General features: G+C 37.9%; 1 protein-coding gene across 2 annotated transcripts; it reads right to left on the bottom strand.

Moving 5' to 3' along the window:
- Positions 1 to 594: 594 nt before the first annotated feature.
- LOC132168835 (peroxisomal ATPase PEX1) lies at positions 595 to 26,257 on the bottom strand. 2 transcript variants are annotated; one of them, XM_059579889.1, is made up of 17 exons: positions 25,871 to 26,257; positions 25,534 to 25,707; positions 23,758 to 23,857; positions 19,476 to 19,967; positions 18,048 to 18,785; positions 13,531 to 13,622; positions 12,601 to 12,674; positions 12,189 to 12,411; positions 9,069 to 9,162; positions 8,787 to 8,941; positions 8,115 to 8,345; positions 7,030 to 7,230; positions 4,640 to 4,765; positions 4,499 to 4,560; positions 2,136 to 2,253; positions 1,336 to 1,620; positions 595 to 1,252 (listed from the first exon to the last, which is right to left on the bottom strand). In XM_059579889.1, the coding sequence occupies exons 1-17, from the start codon at positions 26,072 to 26,074 to the stop codon at positions 1,214 to 1,216; spliced, it is 3,408 nt and encodes a 1,135-aa protein (XP_059435872.1). In that variant the 5' UTR covers positions 26,075 to 26,257; the 3' UTR covers positions 595 to 1,213. The 2 variants fall into 2 exon arrangements, with proteins under 2 accessions (XP_059435872.1, XP_059435873.1); XM_059579890.1 differs by lacking the exons at positions 23,758 to 23,857; positions 25,871 to 26,257 and having other exon boundaries at positions 25,534 to 25,623.

Raw genomic sequence — 26,257 nt, 5'->3', positions numbered from 1 at the left:
AAATGATGGAGCTACAAGTTGGAGTCCTGTGCTGATAAAATCCCCAAAATAATCTCAATATAATTTCTATAATCATAATAATTGCATATTATTACAATAATCTCTTCCTCTTTATTCGGTAATAATTGCATTATTGCAATCTTTTCATTAGGAATGTGATTCCATAATAATTGTTTTTTTAGAATAAGTTGCAATTCTCTCCATAAGAAATGTAGATGCCGTATGTCAATTCAATCAATGAAAGCATCAATTGCTCTATACAACATTTAGAGGTTAATCCCTTCAAAGTGATCAATCATAGATTCAATCCCCTAAAAGCAATTCAGCGATTCATTTATCATTTTTTTTTTCCTTTTATTTTATGATTTTCAATGGATAGAAACCTTTATGTTCCTATCATTTGATATCAAAGTTGAGTTTGAGATCAAACATAGCTCGTTGAGTATAAGATCAAATAAGTTGCGCCTTTCTAATCAAGTTCCAGAAGGGACGAGTAATAGCTTGGATTAAAATGTTATCAATGGACTCAGTATTAAGTTGAATACTAATAGGTGAGTAAAGCTGTGAAAAGAGAAATGGTTATCATCAGGTCAATGTTAATAAAATGAGTCACTGTAAATATCAGTTGTAGAGCGTAGTGTCCCATATAACTTAAGTACAATCTTAATCATGTGTAAATAAGTTTTTAAACATCCACCCCTTACAAGTCAATTTTCGAAGGTGAGTTCTACATATCACTAGCCAAAGAATGTAATTGCATATCTATTTGAAGCCAGTATAAGAGTATGTTGAAAGGTTGAGTTTCTTTAAATAAATAGAGATGTAGCACCCTCGTATTCCCCTTCCATCCCCCATAGCTAATGTAGCCTGGTCCTCCATAGCTTTTGACGTGCATGAAAATTAGTTTTTTGTTTAGAGAGAGACCACCCACATAAGCCCTGGGAAGATGAAAGGAAAATAGGGGAAGAATAGAATTACTCGATGTAATTGCCTTCTTTGGGGCTTCAAATTCTTGCAAATCTTCAGCTTCCGAATTCCTCATTTGATCCAATTTTTTTTGTTGTAGAAAATCAATGTCATAATACCATAATAGTCTCTCGAACAAAGATGGCGTCAAGCTGAGTAAATTTTTGAAACCCCTTCCTCCTTAAGAAATGAACCGCAAGATATATATGTAAGACGTTACACCATGTAGCACATTCCACTCATCTGGTTAAGCTAGAGTTGCCCTCTTGCCTTTGGCATCTCTTGACTGCAAATAAATTCTCTTAGTCACAAATATGCTTTTACATAAAAAAGAAATGTGTGGAGAGAGAGAGAGAGAGAGAGAGAGACCTGTGCAGCAACAGATCTCTTTGCATCCAGAAACTCTCTGTAAATGCTATAGAGTCTATGCTTCTCCATTTCTGAAACAGAGGGTCTTGTCTTAGAAGCAGTAGACTTCAAGAGAGCATCATTTATTACTGGCTTTCTATTTGGCTCATTGGCATCCGCACTGCCCAAAAGCTCATGAACTGCAGCAAGCTGTGCATCTGAAAGCAGAGCTTGGAGGTCAGCGCCACTAAATCCTTCTGTTAGACGAGCTATGGCATCTAAATCAACGTCCTTGGCCAATGGTAGCTGCATTCATTGATAAAAATAAAAAAATAAAAAAAGCTTTACAATATCATATTTTAACTTTACAAAACAAGTAGACACAAAGAAAGCTTCACGAGGCATAATTTGGCGCTGAAAATACAATAAATAATTAATGATAATATTTTTCATTAGTCATCTTAATATTTCCTCAAAATTCTGGTTTTGCTGAAAGGGACTTAATGGCTTATCAAGAGAAAAATATTGGGCCAAGACACAGATTCTTGGGATGTAAGGCTCCAAATAGGAGTTTGGCCAAATCCAGATCATAGGTCAGGATAAATACATTTTTGGTTCATGTGGTTTGGGGTTGTGACAAATCACTCCTTGGGGTTTAAAAACGGGGGAACTATCCTCCTCACATTCAAACTCATAAATAACAAATAAAATCCATTAAAAGTTAACACATACACGGGAATTAATAACTATGCATTAATTAGTCTGTGAAGAACTAAATAGAAAGTAAAAGAAGTATGCCTTAATTAGATAGTCTTACATACCTTTCTAGAGAGAACTGTAAGAATATCCAACCTCTCCCGCCGAGATGGAAAATCGCAGAATAGAAGGCGATCTAGCCTACCAGGTCTCAACAGTGCAGCATCGAGTAAATCTGGTCTACTGCTTGACATGAAAAATGTAGGTTAATTTTCAATCAAACAGTAATCAATAAAAAAGCAATTCTGGAAACAAGACAGGGTAAAGATGACAGAAACATTCCACAATGGTGACCCCGTTTTGCACACAAGTATAGGAAACTATGAAGTAAATCTAAGGAAGCAATATGCACTAGTTTTTTAACTTGTAGCTGCCAATCAATTGGTACTGCTGGTGTATGTCGCTGATTAAAATCAGTTTGACTTAAATTAGTGCCCCAATGGAAGACTACCTGTAGTCCTATCATTAAACTGCAGTAAGCCTCCTGAAATTCATAATCATGCTGGCACTCCACCTCTAAGTTTATATTTTCCACCAGTGAAGTGAAGGTATAAAATGCCACTTAATGTCCAGGAAATGAGCTCTCCATTTACTTTACTGTGTTCCTCTCCTGGACATGGGCTCCAAGATACACGTTAGCCTACCACATAGGCAATCACACCTAAAAAAATTAATAAAAAATAAAAAAGATGGAGATCCACCCCATTGCCACCCTCCACCCCATATAGGAAAGCAGTGGAGGGTGGCCCCGCCCACCTCATAGAGGAGGCAGTGGGGGTGGAGATCCACCCCACAAAGGGGCAGGGGAGGAGCTCACATCTGCAAGGGTGCTCTCCACCCCGACAAGGGGTCGATGGGGTGGCTCCACCCCTGGCCACCTCTGCGGAGGTGGAGAACCACCCCCTCCACCCCTCTGTTGGGTAGATCTCCACCCCCACTACCCCCCCTATAAGGTGAGCAAGGGGGGAGCCACCCCACCACTCTTCTGTGGGGGCAAAGCCACCCTCTGTGGGGTTGAGAGTGGTTGTGGGGTGGATCTCCATCCTTTTTTCTTTTCCCCTATTATTTTTTTTTGTTTTTTTTTTTTAATTTTTTGACATAATTTCTTGTGTGGCCAGTTGACGTGTATATTGGATACATGTGTCAAGTCTTCATTGGTCTAACACGGACAATATGACCGGTGGAAGGCATTCCAAGCATTCAATTAATGATTGGACGAAAATCTATCGAACATATCTATTTGTCACTCAAGCAAAACATAGGATTTTAATTGTCGGAATTAGAAACTTGGGTCCTTATCTGTTACTGAGGCAAAGCTTAGTGATTGGAGAAAATTTCCCTAGTATTAAAGACAAAGTTAACCTGCTTACCAGATTAATATCAAGAATTTTATTATCTAAGAGGAATCTAAAATAAGTACTAGGGGAAAATACAACTTACCCCATATGTGGTTGGGCCATAAAACACGCAACTCTCCCAAAATTTATTTTGTGGCACCAAAAGTTCCAGTGGTCCATATTAAAGTAAAAGACTTGCGCCTAACCCTATAGCCAATTATACGACACCCTGTCCTTCCATCATTTTAACACCCTCCCGTAACCAATCTCCTCTCTTCATGATAAAAACTAAGAAAAAAAACATAAAAGCAAAAACTTTTCATAATGATTAAGAGAAAAGAGAAGAAAACGATCAAGAGCAATTTTTTTCATCAATATAGGCTAATTAGGTCGCACATTTTTAACCAAGCTTATGGACACTTCACAGCCAAAACCTAATTACCTGCTTTTTCTCTACTAACAGTTCCTTGTCTTAACAGCAAAACAGGCCCTACTCTTTGTCACTTCATTGAAAACAATTCCAAATCAAATACAGTCCAAAGCAACAAAGACACCAAATCCAAACAGTAATAATATAGAAATACACAGGAAGTTGAAACAGAGGACTCATCTTCGTTTACACTAAACTTAGTGGGATTCATCAGGTCTGTCACTCACGCAAAACCACCAGATACAACTACCAGCAGTCACACAGGCATCCCACATCTTCACAAATTTAAATCACCACCACATCTCATGTTGATGCCATGAATCTCTCATCAGAAGCCAAGAGCCACAAGTGTATCACAATGACTCCATATCCGATGATTTTGAGACTCGTATTTATATCCAAAAGTAGGTGAATCTCATTTTTCATCTCCAATGGTAACTTCCACAACAACAACCCTTCCAATGAAGTAGTAAATGTGATGGGTGATGCAGCACTATATGTTTTGTTTAGGTCATGTCTAAGGTTTCTTCAATTAACGGATGAAACAGGGGTTTAGTGTCACAAACTAAATTCCAGGGGGTTTCCCTGTTTTACAGCCCAACAACATGGGGGTAAAACGTAAATATTCCATAAGTTGTGATTATTGTGAGGAGAGACTAACCTTGTGGCAGCAAACACAAATACACCAGTTAAAACTTCAACACCATCTAATTCTGTTAGAAACTGCAAAGAAGGGAAATGTAATCATTAGAAGATCAATTCAAAGCGAACAGAAGGTGGTACAGGCACACAAGAGACTGACTTGATTAACAACACGATCAGTTACTCCAGTATTATCATGCCCTCTTTTCGGGGCGATAGAATCAAATTCATCAAAAAAGAGAAGGCATGGTGCAGCAGCAGCTGCTTTTGAGAAAATATCCCGAACCTGAAACCAATATATAGGCATCAGCAGCAGGAGTATGCATTACACTTCACTTGCAAAAAGTCAATTCAACATATTTCCAGAAACAGGAACCCACCAAACAATTAAAAGGGTGTCTGCCTTAGTAAACATGACATATACAGGGAAACACCAAACAATTGAGACCTAAAATTATAATCATCTAATAAATCTGCGAAAGAACAGACTGAAGAACCACCAGAAGTCCCATCTACTTCTAAAGCGTGTGCAAATGCGAAATTTCAGCTTTGGCAAGGAAAGCTCAATATTTTCAAGGTTCTAGAATTTCTCTCTTCAATACGTCATCCTCTTTGATAAAGGTATCAACAGTAATAATCTTCGCAAGAGAAGCTGCCTAGACAAAGAAAACCACTCTCCTCTGCACCTTGACCTTCCAAATGCTTTTTCCCTAGGAAGTGTTGTCCACATCACCTCTTAACACTTTACAATAAGATTCAACTCAAAAAATTTCTATATTTAGAAGGAACTCACTAAAGTCTATCATAAGCATCTCTACTTACCTCCTCTGAATACAGCAAATCTTAAAAGGACATTAAAGCTTCAGTTCACCATATTGCACACGCCTCACATCTTGGGCATTAATGGTAAGTGTCATTACTTCATACCTCATAATCCATCACCAATTCATCCTTCTCAGGCCCAAAATTATATAGAGGATGGAACAAGTTTTGGAGAAAATCTCACCACACCACAGGTCAGGCGAAAATCAAACCCTAATACAATCCCATATCCCAAATTTCAACGAATTTTGTGGAACTTCATTCAAACGCTCCTAATGTGCTTCCTCATTCCCAACCCATAAGATCCCCTAAAAATGCCAGAGCACCAATGACTTCAGTTCACCTTATACTTCACCTTCACTAAACTTCCTTATGCCCAAACCCCCAGACTGAATAGGAGAATAAACCTTATCCCAATTTAAGATGGTATTTGACTTCCTCGCCTATACCACCTCACAAAAGTCTCTTTGGAGCTTCTCAAGCCTTTAGAAAAATTGGCATTGGGAATAAAGATAAGAAATACGTGGTCAGATTTGATAATGTATTCTTGATTAAAGTAATCTTCCACCTTTACAAAGATGCAACAACTTCAACCCGGTCAATCTCCTTTCCATCCACTCCACAAGTGCATCCCACACGGCCATTTCCTTATAAGATGAGCCAAGAGGTAAACTTAAATGAGACATCAGATGTAATCCAACCTTACATCCTATTAACCCAGCAAATTCCTCATACCCTTAGACTTTTCTAGCTGGCATTAATTCAATCTTCCAAAAGCTGACCTTCAATCCTGAAAATCAACTCAAACACATAGAACAAATTTCTGGGTTGATCTGCATCTGCATCACAAACAATAAGGCAGTCATCCACAAAGAGAAGGTGAGAAACATGCATGGCCTCCACATCATTCATAGATGCTATCCCCATCCCTACTGCCTCGTTCAGCGAGAAGCACTTTTTTAAAAAATGATGCTATCCCCAACTCATAAGCACACTTGCGAAGGATCCCAAAGCTTGACTTGAGAACAAACAACTGGCACCAACTACACAAAATTTCAGTGAAAGACAAACACTACATAGAGAAACTAATAAAACCGGGTTGAAGAAGACGATGATATAAGGTGATGAAGACAATTACAATAATTGTTTTTCTTGTTCTTTTTTTGTGATAAGTAATGTTGTATATAATAAAAAGCGTAGAGGGGCGCAACTCTAGTACACAGGGCGTATACATGTGAACGCTTAGGTAGAAGAAGAAAAATGTACAAGAAACTTGTGAAAGTTAATCACTAACGGAGCTAAATAAGCAGCTGTCCAAGTAAACAAGGAGAAGAAAGAAAATGACTTAAGCTCCTTCTTGTTCTTATTGTTGGCATCATAATCATCTTAACCTTCCATGTAAGAATCCTGTATCAAAAAATTTTGTTGAGAGAATACCAACAAAAATTCTTACTCCCGAAAATACTTTTCACACTTTGTTTACATATGTACAGAACTCAAAAAAAGATTACTACCATGAGGCATACATAATTTTCACAGAAAACAAAAGCATACAGCCAATAAATCAAGAAATGCGAGAACCCTCGGAAAATAAAGACTGATAAATTACATAAATTTGAAAAATCATGGGCTACTAAATATATTTTGAAACTTCAGAAAAAAAAAAAAAAAAACTATAAATTGGTATACAGAAAATAGTAGTAAGGAAAGATTTAATTGGCCTCTTACAGCTTGCTCAGAAGCACCAATATATTTGTTTAAAAGCTCGGGCCCTTTCACTGATATAAATCGCAAGGAACAAGCAGCAGCAGCAGCACCCACTAAATGCGTCTTACCACAACCAGGAGGCCCATATAAGAGAATGTTTGACCGCAACCTTAATGGAGCTTGTGAAAAGGTGTTTGGGAACTTTGAAGGCAATTCAATGATCTGACATTGAAATTATGAATCAACAAAGGAAGAGAATAAGAAAATACTATTGAAAGGTTAATAAGAAATTCTAAACCAATTTGGTTCCATAAAGCAGTATATGATGAGCACTTGTGAAAATGAGAGGAATAAAGAAAGAGAAACAGACCAAGCTATTCTAATAACAGAGCAATTTTTGGATGAAGAACTGTACACTTATAGTGGTTGTGCACGTGTTTTCTGCCCTTTACGTTTTAAGTTTCTGAAAACATAAAAAATAAAAAAGGTTGTAGGTTTTTGCTACTGTGGTGTTTTCTGTTTTCAGAAACAAGAAGCCAAACGCTGCCACCACCAGCAAAAACAGTTTTTTGGTCTTTGAAAACCAGTTTCCAAACAGGCCCAAAGCACACTGTTTGAGATAACCCCCCCTGCTCCTTTCAACCAAACGCAGCACAGATAACCCTTCTACAATCGAAAGCTCAAAAGCTTTGGTCTCTACCAAAAACCAAGTCCAAAAACCCATCACAGACAACCAACAACCGTGGACTACAACCACACCAGCAACCGTGGACTACAACCAAGTCCAAAAACCCATCACAGACACGGCAAAAGAAAGACGTTGGCACGGGCCTACACGCACCGACAAGAGAGAGGATAGAAGAAAGGATGGTTGATATCTCTTAAATATGTAAAAATTGTATTTTTTTTTAAATCAATAAAAAATAATATTTTTTATATATTTATAATGAAAACCACAAAAAACTTGCAATATAAAACAATCAAAACTGAAAAGCTATAAATCAAAAAGAAAAAAGTGGCAAGTTAGCGACTTAACACAACACACATCGAAAATACTAATGTACATTCATGACTAGAAAATTAGGAAGCAAATAGAAATATTTTACCTCTATAATAGCATTCCGAATGTCAGTAAGACCTCCAACATCATCCCACCCAGAGCGACCGACTTCAGGAGAAGATTTAGTGATGTCACGCATGGCAACTGGAAGGAATTCATGCATTGCCAGGGAAAAATCTTCCTTGAGTAATGTGGGCTTTTCATCCTTGTCAAATGCAGAATGAGAAGGCAAAAAACGACCAATGGCAGCATGAACAGATCTATCAACCAGTATTTCCTGAAAGAATGAGGTTGTTTAATATTTATGGTTCCAAAAACATCTAAAGTGCTTCCTTGATAAAACAATGAAAATTTTAGTGCAGCTGGCCCTATTTTGAAAACAATGAAAATTCATGATTCTAAGATAAAGGTGTAATAAGGCTCTTCTTCCTTGGTTGCTAGCAAGACATCATTTTCACTTCAAAATTGACCTCAGTCACTATTTCTAGTTGTACTTTCTGCAAATAGTTTCATGTTTTCAGGTTAAGAAAAAGACTGTAAACATGCTCCCAAGCTCTCACCTATATAACTGGAGCTTTAAAGAGAGCACATAATAGAAAGTGCCAAAGAGCAACAGATAAGGTTGAAAACTGCGGTAATATGATGACCATTAAGGCTCGTAATAGAAGATGCTTTTTGCAAATGTAAAATGATACTAAATTTGAATCAAGCTCAATACCAGATCATATGCATCATAGCCATCACATTTGGAAGCTATATCTAGCAAGATTTCATCAGAACATTGTAAGGAACGCCTCTGAATTTCATGCTTCAATATAGCCCCACGTTCTAAGGCAGCAGGAGCAGGCAGTTGAACATGGAAGTCAAACCTTCCTGATAATGACCAAATTCTCAAATGCAATAATTCAGTATATGAAATTTAAAGGAGTAAAATGAACCTTGCACTACTAACTTCAAATATAGGTTGTTACCCATTTTATACATGTAAGAAGATACAAACCTGAAGAGCTCAATGATTGTGGTATAGTCTCTAGTGACTTGACAGAAGCTATAAAGGCAATAGGACCGATTCCGCATAAGCTCTTCCTCTTTTCCTGTTCGTGTAATAAATCCTATTAGTTGACAAAGGGCTAAAGACAACAAAATTTAGCCATAGCCACTGTTTTTAAAAGAACTTCTGATTATCATCTTGTTAACCCATAAAAACTTAGATAAGTTTTTATCTACAAGCATTTATTCTTCCTGGTCAAGCGTGTAAAAGTAACTACTTATCGCCTATGTCCACATCATTAAGTAGGCTGATTGCAAGGGCAACAAGAGGCAAACCATAAAATACAACATCAGAGGTGAGGGTGAAAGAGGTGCGACTCCGGTAAACTATAGGGCATATCATTGGCAAGCTGGCAATGTGCAATTATAACTTGTTAGTGGTGTATTAGTCTGCTTCAAAGCAAATTCATACTAGAATTCATGGAGACGCCAACTCGCAGCCATATTGGCACCTCCCCCAACCCTGTTAGCCTCTCTCGTTCTTTACCTCTCCCTCACGTCTCTCTATCTTTCTCACCTTCTTTCTCTCTCTGGGATCCTTGATCTCTTCCTAAATATTGATCACCAAATAGATTTTTGCAAATAAGGAAACTGGGGATCATAATCAAATATTGATCTTAGAACTACAAGACTGTTATTCTGAGCTTCTAGTTCCATGCATCTCTAATCTTTTAATTAACCTATAATTAAAAATAAAAAATTAAAAATAAAATGTATTTTTTTCAAATATATAGTAAAAACATGCCTCAGTTTTATTTATAGGGTTCAGTAATCTTGGTTGCATCACAAAGAAAAATCTTGTGTTAGTGTTAGTGTGTCTGTCAACTAGAGATACATTGTTGGCCCATTTCTTAAAGCTTGTCCTTTCTTATAGTTACTAAAATGGTATTGGAATCAAGTTGTTTGTGAAGTCTTTGTTCAAGCCATGGTAACCTCATGATTGAATTTTATCTGGCAGGCCTACACATAGGAGGAGAGTTAGTTTTAATATGAATGTCAATTCCATATACATTATTGGCTCACTTCCTAATAACCTTAGTACCTTAGTTTTTGGGATTGATGGTTTCTAGCATCTAGTGAATACAAGAACTCATTTAAAGGAGTCCCTTTCAGGGAGCTTCCCCTACAAATTGATCATTTTATTTCCTTCATTACTTATTATTTCTTCCCATAGTTTAGCTTAATGAACATTTTATCCTTGTAATTCCTTTTCTGCATTAAAATGGCTAAATCACAAATAAACTCCTTGTTTTAGGGATAATTACAGACCATCTCCTTGTCTTGTGGAAAATATAACTAAACTCCCTTGTAGTGTGGAGTAAAATGAAATCTTCATTCTTTCTAATTGACATATCCCTCACGAGACACATACATGTCACTTTAGGAAAAAGCTGGCATCTTGGGTTGTGGGATGTGCTCTTTGCCTTTGAAATATCTTGGCCTCCCTTTGGGGGCTTGCTTTAAGGCTAAGTCCATTTGGGATGGAATTGTGGAAAGGATTGATCATAGGCTGGCTAGTTAGAAAATGATGTACCTATCTAAGGGTGCCAAGGCCACCCTTATTAAGAGCACACTCACCAATCTACCTACATATCTCATGTCTCTCTTTCCCATTCCTGCTACTGTGGCCAATCATATAAAGAAGCTCCAACGAGATTTTTTATGGGGTAGGATAGGCAAAGAGCTCAAGTATCATTCGGCCAGCTGGTCCAAGGTCTGCTCTTCTATCTCTAAGGGTGGATTAGGGATTCAGAACGAGTATTCAATCGAGTTTTGTTAGAGAAGTGGTTGTGGCGTTATATGCAAGAGAGAGAGTTCTGATGGAGAATTGTTATGGACGCCAAATATTGTTGAGTGGGGTGGGTGGCGCTCCATCGACACATCAGGGCCACATGGGGTGGGGCTTTGAAGGTATATTAGTAGGGTGTAGAGGCTGTTTTCTAGCTATACCATATTTGATCCGAGAGATGGGTCCAAGATTAAATTCTAGGATGATGTGTGGTGTGGAAACTCAAGCCTCAAGAAAGCTTTCCCAAGTTTATATAATATGGCTAGTGTGAAGAATGCGCCTATTGATGTTAACAAGGATTATCAAGTGGTTCCCTTTAGTGGAATGATAGCTTCATTCGCTTGGTTCATGATTGGGAAGTCGATGTTCTAGCTCCCTTCTATTCCTGTTGTATTCCCACAGAACAAGAAGGGAAGGAGAAGATAAGATTTGGTGGGTTCCATCTCGCAAAGGGAAGTTTGACGTTAGATCTTTATATAAGATCCTTGCCTGTAAAGAGGCAATCTCTTTCCCTTCAAAGAGTATTTGGCGGACAAAGACTCCTTCGAGAGTGACTTTTTTGGCTTGGTCGGCGGTGCTAGGGAAGGCTCTTACCTTGGACAATCTTGAAAGAGACACCTAATCGTGGTTAATAGATGCTACTTGTGCAAATCGGATGAGGAGACCGACGATCATCTTCTTCTCCATTGTGAGGTTGCCAATGCATTATGGTACGCCATTTTCAGTCACTTTAGGCTGTCTTGGGTTATGCCTAATAGTGTGGCGGACTTGTTTGCCTGTTGGTGGGCGGGAGGTCGTTCTTGGAGTGCTATTATTTGGAAGATGGTCCCCCTTTGCCTTATGTGGTGTTTGTGGGGGGAAAGAAATGCAAGATGTTTTTAAGGACCTAGAGAGGACTTTGGAGGAGCTCAAGTCCTTTTTCTTTTTCTCTTTTTACTTGGACCGCTACTCTTTTTTCTTGTTCTCTTTTCTTCTTCTACATAAACATTCTCTTGTATATTTCCTGTGTACTAGGGTTGCCCACCTCTACGCTTTTTGATATATACATTAGTTATCAAAAAAAAATCAAGAGTCAGCACAGCAACTATGTTCTTGGATTCTGAACCAGAACAGCTCTGTTCTTACTCCTTTTTTAGGGCTAATTTTTGTGCTTCTTACACAAATACTTGTCACGTGGGAGAATCCATCAATTAGGACAATAAATATGATGATTTCACATAATCAGCATCAGTTCTACCATTTCAGGAAATGTGGAATTAATAAACCATACATAATCATTACCCCATATTCATCCATAAGGTCTGTCAGAAATTCTGTAAGTGCAACAACAGAGGTTGAAGGTTGAGATCCTTCCAAGTCAGAAGAGGATGAAATAATGCTGTCGAGATCATCAAAGATGACAATTGAAGGTGCATGATCTAAAGCATCAGATATATAGCTGGAAAGTTCTTGTTGAATGATCACGGCCTTTTCTGAAGCAAGTCGGGAGCAAGAGACAAAAATGCTGCTAACACAAACCTATGTTAGAATAGTTTATACAGATTTCATTCCAGGAGCCTCCGTCTTGATTTAGTGTTTTTGGGAGGTACAAAAAGTTCAATCCAAGGAGAAAGCTCTCAAAACCAGCATTTCAAATATGTCAATTACCAACTAAAGAGGAAAAAACCTTAATGCATTAAACATAAGTCCATACATGTGTGCTAAGAAGCCTTCATGATCTTCAAGGAATTTTGCAACAGCTCTTGCTAAAAATGTCTTTCCAGAACCCTAGTAGTCAAAGGTATGCCAATTTAAATTATTAACTTCGATATTGATATCAAAATAGTTAGATATAATAAATAAAACTAAGAATGTAAATACAGAAACCTATCTTATTATTTTACACTCCAAAATTTAAGAGAAATTTGAACACAGAAATTTAAAAGAAAATGCAAAAAATACAGGCATATTACTCTAGGTGTAGCCATCAATTTAGTTGGTACTAACTATGTTGAGTTAAGTTAAGCTAAGTTGAGACTTATAAATAGATGGTTTCAGAAAACAAGCATGTAATTCAAACTTTATACTCTCCACAAATGTACATATTTGGTGAATCACTAGTATAAGAGAACAAAAACACCTTAATCCAAAATCTATGCACATCATAATCAACCGCTTCTTGTTACATGGGCATACAGAACCTAATTTGAAAAATTGTATAACAGCCTAGACGGAGCTTTTTCTTTATAATTAAGTACCAACAGGCTCAAAATTATGCATTACCCAGACTTTATTACAATTTTCGAAGAATGTGCTTGAAAGCCTTGAAAGAATTTTTAAATCCAGAGGGGCCAAAACAGAATAATAGGAATCAAAATTGACTGAAATTTGTGTTCAAATTTCACTTTCCAAACTTCTGTAAATTTGAGTTAATTAGCCGAGTTCAGAAGACAACTAATAAAAAGGAGAATTACTTGAGGTAGCATGCAATATAGAAGCTAAGCAATGCGTACCATAAACAGGAGCACACAAGTCATTTTCCTAATTCCTATGACATCTCTTCTGCAGGCAGTGACAAGATTCTTTGCCCTTCAAATATTATATCACCAAAAGAAGAAAATCAAAATTTAAAAGATGGACTCACCGGAGGTCCATATATTAGAACATGCCCAGGGAGAGGAAGATTGTAAGAACTGAACCACATCCCAGAAGAAGGAGATAACAAGACCATCATCCCTGCATTTGGAACACTGTATAAGGGCAAGACCAGGCTTTTGACTAGGGGAGGAAAAATGGTTTACTGTCCTCCCAGTCATCCATGAGTGAAAAAAGAATTTTCGAAGGAAAAAATTGTGAAAGTTCAATCCAGGGCCTAATTAAAAAGTCCATGTAATGAAGTAATGACAGCATGTTAGCAAAGATGTTGGAGTTTCATTCAAAGATTAATTGCAAGTTGCACTGCCAGCATCCATAGAAAGTAAACATACAAAATAAGTCCTGAAATGAGATGCACAGGGTAAGAGTAGAAAACATAATCATGTTTTCCAAACTTTCAGCAGAGTACAACTTGAGGTTGGGCATAAGAAGTATGTGAGTGGATATTTGGTGTTGGGATTGCTCTGTTTATAGCACAACCTGCATGTAATGCAGCAAATTTATGCATACGAAGTAAGCCTCAGCCTTACCGAACCATAATCCACCAGACCACCAAATAGGAAAATGGTATGTCACATTTACAATATGTTGCAGTACGTCACATAAACATGTGCTGAACATGCTCAGAATAGGACCCAGCACAATATTTTCATTACACCACCGCAGTATATCATGCTTTAAATAGGACCTTGTCCTTTGCAAAGCCAGGCTACAAAAAAAAATGAATGGTTCATACATTTGGAATATGATGCCAATTGAGCTCACAGTAGCCTTTGCACAACACACACCTAAGCTGCATAGTGCTGGAGTTATTCTTCTTCATCTATGACTAACATGCATGATTCTTCGTAACTATGCCCGCCCAGTTACGCTATTTGCAAAGTTCCTTTTTGCTGTTTGAAGCTGCCTCCGGTTTGAAGGTTAACTTGGCTAAGTCGGTGTTAATTCCAGTGGGGAATGTGGAGCAAGTGGGAATGTTAGCCGGTATTTTAGGGTGTGGGGTTGCCACTTTGCCATTTAAGTAACTTGGTCTTCCATTGGGGGCCTCCTATAAGGCCAAGCATATTTGGGATGGCATTATCGAGAAGCTAGAACATCAGTTGGCCAGTTGGAAAAGGTTGTATTTGTCGAAGGGTGGTAGGGTCACCCTTATCAAGAGCACTCTTCCTAACTTGCCCACTTATTACTTGTCTCTATTCCCTATACTCGTGAGTGTTGTTAAGCGCATTGAGAAATTACAGCGCAATTTCTTATGGGGTGAGATAGGTGAAGAGTTCAAGTTCCACTTGATAAAGTGGACGAAGGTTTGCACTCCGATTAAGGAGGGAGGGTTGGGTATTAGAAACTTAATGGTGTTCAATCGCGCTCTTCTAGGGAAATGGTTGTAGCGTTATGGGTCGGAGAGAGATGCTTTGTGGAGAGTTGTGGTAGATTTGAAGTTTGGAAGTTTATGGGGTGGGTGGTGTTCTTTTGAGCCTGGAGGAGCTTTTGGGGTGGGGTTATGGAAGAATATTAGGAAAGGGTGGGATACTTTCAAAGGCTTTACGAGATTTGTGGGGGAGGGATGGGACCAGGGTTAGCTTTTGGCATGATTTGTGGTGTGGAGATACGGCTCTCAAGATAGCTTTTCCAGTTTTATTTAGTATTGCTTGTGCGAAGGATACCTCAGTTGCGACTAATTTAGAGGTGCTGGGTGGTTCCAATCAGTGGAATGTGAGTTTTTCTAGAGAGGCTCATCATTGGGAGGTGGATGTATCTTTTCTCCAGGTGTTGCATTCAGCCAGAGTGAGACGAAAGTGTGAAGATAGATTATGGTAGATATCCTCAAAAAGAGGCCTTTTCAAGGTCAAGTCACTCTTCTTCTCCTTAGCGTGTACTGAAGGGAGGAGATTCCCTTGGAAGAGTGTGTGGCAAACGCAGGCTCCTCCAAGGGCGATCTTCTTTGCATGGTCGGTGGCTTTGGGCAAAATTATGACCTTAGATAACCTCAGGAAGCGACATGTGATTATGATAAACAGATGTTGTATGTGCAAGAAAAGTGCGGAGACGGTGGATCATCTTCTTCTTCATTGTGAGGTAGCTTCTACTTTGTGGAGTGCCTTTCTTGGTCATTTTGGGTTGTCTTGGGTGATGCCTAGACGGGTTTTCGATTTGCTTGCCTGTTGGTAGTCTTCAAGAAGGAGGGGGAGTGCTACAGTCTGGAAGATGGTGCCTACTTGCTTTTTTGGTGCTTATGGAGGAAGAGAAATAATAGGTGCTTTGAGGACTTGGAGAGGTCCTCGGAGGACATTTTATCCTCTTGTTTTCATATTTTGTATCTTTTGACTGTAGCGTATGTTTTCTCCGTGTCGATTAGCTATGATAATTTCCTTGTACGTTTTTCCCTTTCTAGTTAGGTGATCCTTATTGTATACTCCCTGTGTACTCTGGGGCGCCTTACGCTTTTAATAAAACTGGTTATTACTTATCAAAAAAATTAAATAAGGCATAGAAAAACAAATTTATTATTATCATGGCCCTTGCTGTATTGGCATGTTTTTCTTCTTGCATCAACTATTTCAGTTATTCTCCTTATTCTAAATCTTCTTCTTCATAATACAGGATATTGCAAAGGCAAAGGCAACTGCTTCAACAGCTTTCACTGATAAAAGACCACATCAATAGCAACAGTGTAGCTACCTCATCAGACTTCTTCTAGTCCTCGAAGGGTTTACATTAATTGACTTTTATGAATCAAAAAAACTACAGGTAAAAATAAAGTTATTTCTCCCCTTGGATGATGTCCAGTATAATGAGCAGTAGTGCAGCAAAGAACACTTATGATACTAGAATAAAGCAATGCTGTTGGAGTGACATAAATGCCATAATAAAACCAAATGAGTATAGAAGAATAATTTAGGTATGGTGAGTGATCAAAGAAATAAAAGAAGTCAGGCTTTAAAATATGGGGAAGTTGAAGGGAACGTAATGATTGAAGTTACGACGATCGTGAGAGAACGTTGGCGGAGCATATGTATTTATTTTTCAATACTCTTTATATTTGGACAGCTGTGTTTTTATCTCTTTTGGGGCTTAACTATCACAATTTCCTCTTCTTCTTTTTCTCATTCTAGTTAGGTGTTTCTCTTGTATACTTTTTGTGTACCTGAGATGAGCTTTTCGCCTTCAATGATATTTCAATTACTTAATATATATATATATATATATAGTGAAGCCAGATTAAAGGAAACAGTAAAAAAGTAGAGAACAAGAAGAAACAGTCTTTTAACCACTAAGCATCTAGTGAAGTCACAAGCAGGAAGAGACATTCATTAAAAAGAAGGGACAAATGCATTTGTTTTGTCCCTGTGGTTTGGGGTTTTGACAAATAGCTCCCTGATTTTAAAAAAATGATTAGTCACTCCATGGGGGTAAGCACAAAAAGAACAAATTAGTCCCTGTCATTAGAAAAATTGCAGAATTCGTTAATGTGCTAAATCAGCATGAATCAAGCCTGCCGGATGGGGTGGTCCATGCCGCGGGTGTAAAAATAAAATAAAATTGAGGGGGAGACCAAAACATCCCCAATGGCCATGGGGTGGTTCAGTTATCCCCTCTAAGCATATTTGGGGGTGGCCGAACCACCCCCATGGCCATTAGGGGTGGTTTGGCTACCACCATTTAGCACATTAACGGATTTTGTCAATTTTTTTAACAATATAAACTAGTTTGTTCTTTTTTGCTTACCCCAAGGAGTGATAACTTGGCTATTTGTCAAAACTCCAAACCACAAGGACCAAAAATGCATTTATCCCTTGAAAAAAAGCCATCTATGCACACAAATCTCCTGCAGTGATACCATACAGTAAAACGATATGTACTCTTCATAGAAGAGTTGGGCTAAGTAAAATAGAGGAACTTCATTCCAAATTAATTTTAGCCACAGTTTGGAACATAAGGCTTCCTACTTGCTCCCTATTACAAGCATCCTACAAAGGCTTATTCCTTCAAACATTTACTTTCCAATAACAAACTCAGCTAGACTAATGAGAGATGTCTCCCATTACCCTGATCAAGGAAGGAGGCTAAAAGATTGGTCAGACACATTTTTACACTGTCACACAATCGTAGATGCCTTAGTGATACTACCTTTTAAAATACACGATTCCCAGCACCTAAAAATTGAACTAAAACTTCTATATGACTAATCTGTAACAGCCAGGTTAAGAAAATCTAAAATCAATGTCTAGAATCACACAGGTTAATTTTTGGCCCATAAGATCTGCAACAGAAACCACCTTTAGATTCTGCCATGCGTTAAGAGCTAAGGAGATGTATATCGTTTTTCATAAATCTCCAACCCAACCTTTTGTTATCTCCATCATCACACACGCATGCACGTGTCAGAGTCTACACAGCCATAATAGAATATCTATTGTATATTTTGCGCAAACGAAAACAGAAGCTTCACACGAGTAAAAATTAATCAAAGGCATTGAGTAAAGAATTTCAAAATAAAACACTTACTATTAAGAACATCAGATGCTGTTGTCCCCACCCAGCTCAAGGAAGATAGATCTGAACTAATGTCTTTGTCAGAGGCACTCTCTTGGACAGCATAGAAGGAGACAGGGTTCCCCAAATTCAGATTTTCAAGTGCACCACCCAGACTATTGTTCTTTTGATCAAAAGCAATCTCATATGCATTAACTTTTCCACCAAGAAGAGATTCATCAAAAATAATCAATAAATATGAGATTTCGATTGGCATTTCCGTAGTCTTACTCCTTTCTTCCAAAGAACCATCGGACGAAGCCTGTAACTTTCCATCAGTCCCACGCTTGCAACCTTTCACCTCAAAGTGAAGCAAAGTTTCATTTCCCAAAAGCAATGAACTAATGTCCACTCCTCCATTTGAAGCAAAAGCATCAACTTGCGCCAGAAACCATGCCCGGAGAAGACGCTGTAATCCATTTCCACTGTCAGACTGACAAACATCCCTCTCATCCTCCTTACGAGGAGATTCATAACAAAGAGCAGCAACAACTTCATCATGGATCGACCAATCTACATTACCCACATAGGAGCCCGAGCTAGTTTTCAGAAGCATGTTTTTCACCTTGCGACTTTTACGGGAATCAAGCACTTCTAGACCATTTTTCTCAAGACCTTTATTCTTCCCAAACTTCTTAAAGTGGCAAGGAGAAAGCGAGAGAAATGGGATATCCTTTTTCAAATTAACATTGCATGCCTTTAGACAAACCCCTGAAAGCATGAGAGCATTTTCATTAAAACAATCTGTTTAATAAATGAATTGTTGAACTAGGAGAAAATCTTAAATAGGATAACTTCTATACAAAATGCTTCTATTTTAAAAAATAAAAAATAAAAGCACCAAGATTACTACGACTCATTGGCATTCAGAGGAAGACAAGGTCAGGCCACAGATTATACCAACTCATGAACTTAAAGCTAGAGGAAAGTAATATGAAATTCTAATAAATCTATATGATAAAAAGGCATTAAAAAATTAAATTCAGGAGACTAGAATAATTTGGCAGAAGACTGCAATGGCAGTGGAAAGAGGATGGGCACCACTAAGTTTGGCATTTAGGCAGAAATAACAGCCAAACCACATTAGGTGTCCAAAAGTCAAATTGCTAAATAGAATAAAGAAAGAGTAACAATGCAATAGTATGATAGTTGGCATATGAACAAACCTGGAAAAGAAATTCCATTATAAAAATGGGCAAAGATCCTTTACAGTGATATGCATGGGCACATTTACAAGGTACCACAAAATATGACTGGAATTTTTGGGATCATTTTGTATAACTTTTTCCTTTTTAAGTTTATCACTAATGATCAGATAGCCACTACAAAGGAATTGGAAAAGGAAGAGAAAAGGATGAAGGTCGAGAAGACTTTATTGGATGTCAGGAAAAAGTAGCATACATGAATGCAAGCCAACTCCCAAATAAAGACGAAGAGACTTTGCAATCATTACATGTCCTTTAGCCACCGATTCTGAAATTAAGAGGTGAACAACTGCTTGTCGATTTTTCTTCTCATCAGTTAAATTTCCCATGTCAGCAACCTTTGGAGTTGAACTACTTTTTGTTCTCAAGGCATCATTATTAGAATTTTTTAAGCTTTCTTCTGGTGATGACCTTGGAATGATAACAAGCAACTGAAGAGAATCTAATGAGAAGCTTTTAGCTGTTTCTGAGTGAATAAAAGCAACAGACGTGAGCGCCACACCAAGCTCAACACCATTAATATAACTTCTGTGAATAAATCTCCTGTCTGGATCTTGAACGCGCAATAGTGCCCTTGCAAATTGATGTTCTTTAGTAGAAGATTGCATGTAACGACCTTCCTGTGAATTCACATTTTTCTTGCGTCTCTTTGGAGCAACTGCAACTTCAGTTCCTGGCACAAGTTGCACTGAGAAAATCTCACAGGTCAGACAAAGTTCCAGCAGGCTAACATATATAACCTCAACTATCATGGTTTATTAACCATATGAAATAAAATATTCAAAAGTTTATGGACTTGCAAAACCATGCATGACAAGATCTACAAGGTTCACTAATACAGTTAATATGTTATCAATACTAGGAAAGGGAAAACAAGAGAAAGAAAATTGATTCAAGCACTATATGAAACTAATGGCCATAATCACGGGTTTCCAGCAGCTTGCTATAAAACTAATAATCATTAAATCTGCAGCTTAAATTAAAAATGGAAGATGGTTCCTCTTTGTCTTATGTGGAGCTTGTGGAGGGAAAGAAACAATAGAAGTTTTGAAAACCAAGAGAGTACTTTGGAGGAGCTCAAGTCCTTTTTCTTTTTTTTGCTCTTTACTTTGACAGCAGCTTGTTCAGCTCCCCTAGTAATTAGCTTTTCTGACTTTCTTGTTCTTTTCTCTCATTCTACTTAGCTCTTGTATACTTCATGTGTACTAGGGTTGCGCTTCTCTACACTTTTTGATATATACAACATTACTTATCAAAAAAATTAAAAATGAAAGTAATTCTCATAACCGAAACAGTGTCAGTTCCCATATATTATTAAAACGGCACAGAAAATAATGATCAATAAAAATTATGAGGCTTTATCTCCAACTTTCCAGTGTCAGTAAATATCTCCAACTTCTATAATCACACTAACTAAAATAAAATTATTTGTGAACGGAAAGGAACATACTATGCCACAGAAGACAATTTAATACTTAATTTGCAACAGGAAACAAAACGAAACTTTGTTTCTTTAGCGTGGCAAGGCCCAATCCTTTTTGTCTTCCCAAAAAAATCAAACTGAAATCTCCTAGAAATGCTGAAGTTTAAAAGTTACAATAAGTTCTGACCTATTTGGATAGAGTTTGATAGGTCTAACCAACATATGCTTCTTCTAACAAAAAATTTCGTGTTCCGGCACAGATGTTTTAAAGAAATTTAACAAAAGAGATCCATCTATACTTTCCAATACTGCACAAGAAAAACCATATAGAGGTGGTAATTCCATTTTAATTATAAATATTTACACCTTTCCTCTAAAATTTGTAATAAAATATAGAATGGAAGACAATTGCATAAGAATAGAGAAAGGACAAAATAATTTTGGGGTGATTCAGCCTTAGAGGCCTATGTCCACCACTGGGAAGTGCCCTGGGGCTACATCTTTATTGTATAGACTTAAATAAATACAATTGAGTTACATGCTCTATTTAAAGGAAAATTGTGGTAGGTACAATAGACTAGAAAAGGTAATCAAATCCTAGTGCAAGGAAAATAAATCATGGCTTAACAAGGAAAATATTCTAAATATTCTAACATCTCCCCTCAAACAGCTTGAGTTTCGAAAGAAAAACAATTGCATTTTGTGTATGATATGGTGTGGCAAGGACAAATATATGGGTGTGAGCTCGGCCTCTAGATGCGTTGATAAAGCAAATGAGGATTGTGTGTGGCAGTACCAAAAATTGGTACGTGAGCTCAAATAGAGCCAAAATCAAGTGTAGCGTGAAGCAAAATCTGGGAGTGAACCTAGTGGGGAGATTTGGTGATGCATGCAGGAGAAGGCCGAGAGATGTCGTACACGGTGAAAAACGGTCGCCAAAGATGGCAAGCCGCCGGATATGACGACAACAGAAGGATGGGTCGGACGGTTGCCGAGCAATGCCTAGTGAAGGGCTAGCGATGGCAACAGACTGGACAGTGGCCGAGCAATGTCAGCAATTGGCTGGGACGACAAGTGGCCAGCAGTGGCGAGCCAGTTGGTTGCCGGCAGTGACGAGCTAAGAGGTGATCGGCAGTGGCAGCCAAATAGTGGCTAGCAATGACATTGGCACAGTGGCTAGATAACTAGGCTAACTATGGGCAAAATTAGGCCGACTTGGGTCCAAGACTAGGTCGACTTGACCCAAAAGGCTAGGCCACTTAGGCCAAAATACTAGGCCCACTTGGGCCAATTATCAAATCAAGTAACCCAAGAATCCAATGCGCGCGTGTAGCGCATGAGAAATTTTAGACACGAGAGGTCGTCATGTGGAGCCTCTTAGCAACACTGTGTGGGCATGTGAAACCACTGTTTGGGCTGATTCTGATAATGTTGTGTAGATCAACTTCTGACCTTTCAATTGGTGTACTCACAGGCTTGATAGGATGCTTGGAAGGCAATGATTTGAATGAGATGGTGATTGGATGACTATGAGGGATACCGGAAAAAATGTTGGGAAGGAGGCACTACGCAAAAGAACGCCGAAAAAAGGGAAGAGAAAAAATGAAGTCCACAAGTAACTCTAATATTATGTAGAAATTTGTGATAAAATATAGAATGGAAGACAATAGCAAAGCAATAGAGAAAGAAGGACACAATAATTTTGGGGTGGTTCAACCTTGCCTACGTCCACCGTTAGGCAGTGCCCTAAACCTACATCTTTATTGAGTTAACTTGAATAACACAATTGAGTTACATGCTCTATTTATAAGGAAATCGGAGGAGTGCAGCGGTTTGGAAGATGGTGCCTACTTGCCTCTTTTGATGTTTATGACAATAAATAAATAATAGGTGCTTTGAGGACTTGAAGAAGTCCTTGGAGGACATTTTATCCTCTTGTTTTCATACTTTGTATCTTTGGACAGTGGCGTATGTGTCCCAGTTGTCGATTAGTTATGATGATTTTCTTGTTCGTTTATCTTTTTCTAGTTAGGTGATCCTTTTATATACTCCATGTGTACTTTAGGGAACCTTACGCTTTTAATAAGGCCGGCCATTACTTATCCAAAAAAAAAAAAAATTAAGGAAATTGTAATAGGTGAGGTAGAGTAGAAAATGTAATCAAATCCTAGAGATTTGTTTACAAACTGACAAGGAAAATAAATCAAGGCAAGGGAAAATATTCTAAACAAATTACGTTTCATTTGTTTTATCATATCCACATAGTTGTATTGATTAAGATGACGTTCTACCACATACGATCAAATAGTAGACTAATTAACATAGCCATTAGCCAGCTATATTGGCTAATATCTATTAAAAAAATAAAAAAATAAATTAAAAAAAAAATCTATCATTTTATTTACTCATTCGTATAAGATACATATCTACATTGGATATCTATCAAATATAGATAGGTTAAGTATTTTGAGGTATTTGTGCTTCATAGCTCACAGAGTACCACTATATTACTTGCCTGAAAAATTTCAAGGATGAAAGAAGTGCATCTTAACTCTCACCAAACACTCAATATGTGCTTATATTTGTTTATTCATAACTTCCACTACAAAACATTAACATTTTAAAAGACGACACAATATGTACTATAAAAATACCAAAAAAATTAAAGAGAAAAGACAATTAAAGATGTGATCCAAAACCATGTTGACAAATCATGCATGCAACAATAAGCTCCCAACTACATAATCTGATAAATAAATGCTTTTAACTCAAAAATTAATATGTGCAAACATGGGATTCAAACAATATCAATCTCTAAAAATGTAGAAGATCATCAATTTCAGCTACCAAGAATTCAGGTTTTTCAGCCACTTCAAGAGTAACTGAATGAGTACAACCGAAAACAATGTAACAAACAAGTTAGTTAATTCATGGGTGAGGAATAGCAGCAATTCTCCAATGAAGTACCAGTAAAGTTCTTTAAACTTCAGGTGACCCAAGTAGCATTACCATTTGAGTGAGAACAGGAAAACAGGAATTACTAGATATATCTTACCCACCGCTTTCTTGGGAAAGGCTGAAACCACAAGGAATGTAATGACAGTGCGGCCATGCAACCACAAAGGAAATTTCATTGCTTCATGGACAATTCTGACCTATATTTATTAAAAAAAAAAAAAAGGCATTTACTAATGCTAAAATGTGCAAAGAAGAGGCTATAATTTGCTACAAAAATGCAAATAACTAGAAAATCCATTTTATGGAACAGAAAATAAAGAAGCATGCGGCACTACTTTAAAACTGTTCTAAAGGCATCCAGAAATTCCATATGGACATCAGATCCACTTCAAAAACAGTAATAGTACATTTAGGATGAAGGAAAAAAAAAATATTTGATGTACAGAGGAGGAAAAGCAGACTCTTTACATGACCAACAAATGAAACCAGTGCATCCATAAAGAACTCTAGAGCTATGCAAAACAGAGCCAATGAACTCCCAGAATTTATAAGAGTTTGGACATTTACAAGCTCATAACTACCTATGCTTTTCAAACAAAACTCCTGGATCATGTTAATTATGGAGAGAACAACTTCTTCCAGCTCAAATCCTTATAAATTGTCTAGTGTTTGAATCTATTTCCTCGCTTTAACTCATCAAGTCATGACCGAGCAGTGAGTAGAACCTTCAGGGAAAATTAAGATCCATATCAGGTCTAGGAATGTCTTTACTTATGTGAATTTCAATTCTTATGCTAGATTGTATTACTGTTTGGACATTTTCAGCCCTTTTCTTTGCTTATGGTTGACCTTTGTCTAATAACAATAGAACTTGAACTCTTTGGCACACTATTTTTAGTCGGTTTGGGTTGCATTGGGTTATGCCTTCCAGAGTGAGGGATTTGTTCTATTGCTGGTGGTCGGGAGGTCGTGCTCGAAGCGCGGTAGTATGGAAGATGATTCCTCTATGTTTTATGTGGTGTATATGGATTGAAAGAAATGCTAGATGTTTTGAGAACTCTACTAGGACTATAGAGGAACTAACTCATCTTTTTTTCTTTATTCTTTACTCTTGGACGGCCACTTGGCTAGCTCCTTTAAGCTTTGTTTGGTAATGGGGATGGGGTTGGCCCAAATACTGTTCATCACCATTTCCCAAAAAAATCAACAAAACATTATAACTTTTTCATTTTTAATATCAAATCATTCACTTTTTATTATTATTCAAATAAAAAAATCACTATAAAACAAAACTTTTTCACTTTTCCATACCACTTTTTCATTTTTTTTATACCAAACATTCTTACTTTTTTCACATCAATCTACATCAACTACAGTGTTTAGGCCATCCCATTTGCCAAACACCCCCTTAGTAATTAGTTTTTTTGACTTCCTCTTTCATTTCTCTCCCTCTTAGGCGCTCTCTATTTATACTTCCCGTGTATATGGGTTGCGCCCCTCTGCGCTTTTGATATATAAAATTTTTACTTATCAAAAAAAATAACAATAGAACTTGAGTCATGTAGAAGTGAACACCACCCACAATTTACGATCCAAGAATGGATACAATAATCATCCAGCTGAGCCCAAGTAAAGGAATCAAGATTTCCTCTTAGGTTCCAAAACCCATTTTGTTTATATCAACAAATTAGTTCCACAACGAATCTCCTTTTAATTATTACTCTGTACAGTAAACCGGCACCTAGTTCTTGAATGGAAAATTTTTTTTTTTTTTAGACCAAAAAAAACAACCAAATAAAAGACTAACCACAGCAAAGGATTATTGGGGTTTAACCGGACACCAAGAAAGATTCACATAATGTAAGAAATGTACCTGGTTCAATATAGCGGCCTCTGCGTGCTCCGAGTTAAGCTCCAAAACTTCCCAATCATCCTCACCGTGGGGTTCAATAGTAACCATAGTAGCCTTTGGCACATTGGAAACAACTCGAACTTGAACTGAAGCATGATCTGGCAAGGAAATGCATTCCGCGAATTGCTGGGAAACCTTTGTTTTCCATCGAACACAGATATAAATAACACAAAGAAGAGGCCTTAGCACATAATTTGACTAGAAATGCAAGTTGTTGAAAAAACAAATAATATACACTATAATTGAAAACTGTTGAGCACAAACATGGCGGGGTCGGAGAGGAGATGAAGAGGAGTACCTCAATGGCGGAAGAATTGGAGGTGGCGCCGGACCAAGCGACGCTCCAGAGGTGGTGGTCCTTGAGAGAGCGAAGCTCGAGAGCGAGAACCTGAGGGAGATGGCCGAGACCGGAGCGGGTCGATTCAAGGGTTTGGATCAGAGGAAGAGGAAGCGACACGAAGCAGTTCTCAATTCCCCCCACCAACCTCACCTCCAACTCCATCCAATTCAGTCCACAGTTTCTGAGAGAGCGAGAGAGATTTTCGCCGATTTAGAGAAGATAAGGAGCCAGGCTCAGCAAAATTGTCGTCCCTCTCGAAGCCTTTTCGAACTCCGAGGACGGGTTGGTTATCTGCCTCTCCTCTCGTCAGCTATCTTACGCACCGCTTTGCACTGTGGTCACTGT

Source organism: Corylus avellana, chromosome ca2 (genome assembly GCF_901000735.1).
Source record: "Corylus avellana chromosome ca2, CavTom2PMs-1.0".
In the NCBI taxonomy this organism is placed as follows: Eukaryota; Viridiplantae; Streptophyta; class Magnoliopsida; order Fagales; family Betulaceae; genus Corylus; species Corylus avellana.
Note: the sequence above shows the minus strand (reverse complement) of the source record. Positions and strands in the feature narration are given on the sequence as shown.

Bases quoted from the DNA above. Each gene is read 5' to 3' on its own strand.
- LOC132168835 (XM_059579889.1), bottom strand. From the start codon at position 26,074: ATGGAGTTGGAGGTGAGGTTGGTGGGGGGAATTGAGAACTGCTTCGTG. The intron at 13,623-18,047 runs GTAAGTGTTTTA...TTCCAAATGCAG, and splicing joins AGCATCTGATGTTCTTAATA to GGATGATGGTCTTGTTATCT. The intron at 7,231-8,114 runs GTAAAATATTTC...TTTCAATGTCAG, and splicing joins TTCGGAATGCTATTATAGAG to ATCATTGAATTGCCTTCAAA.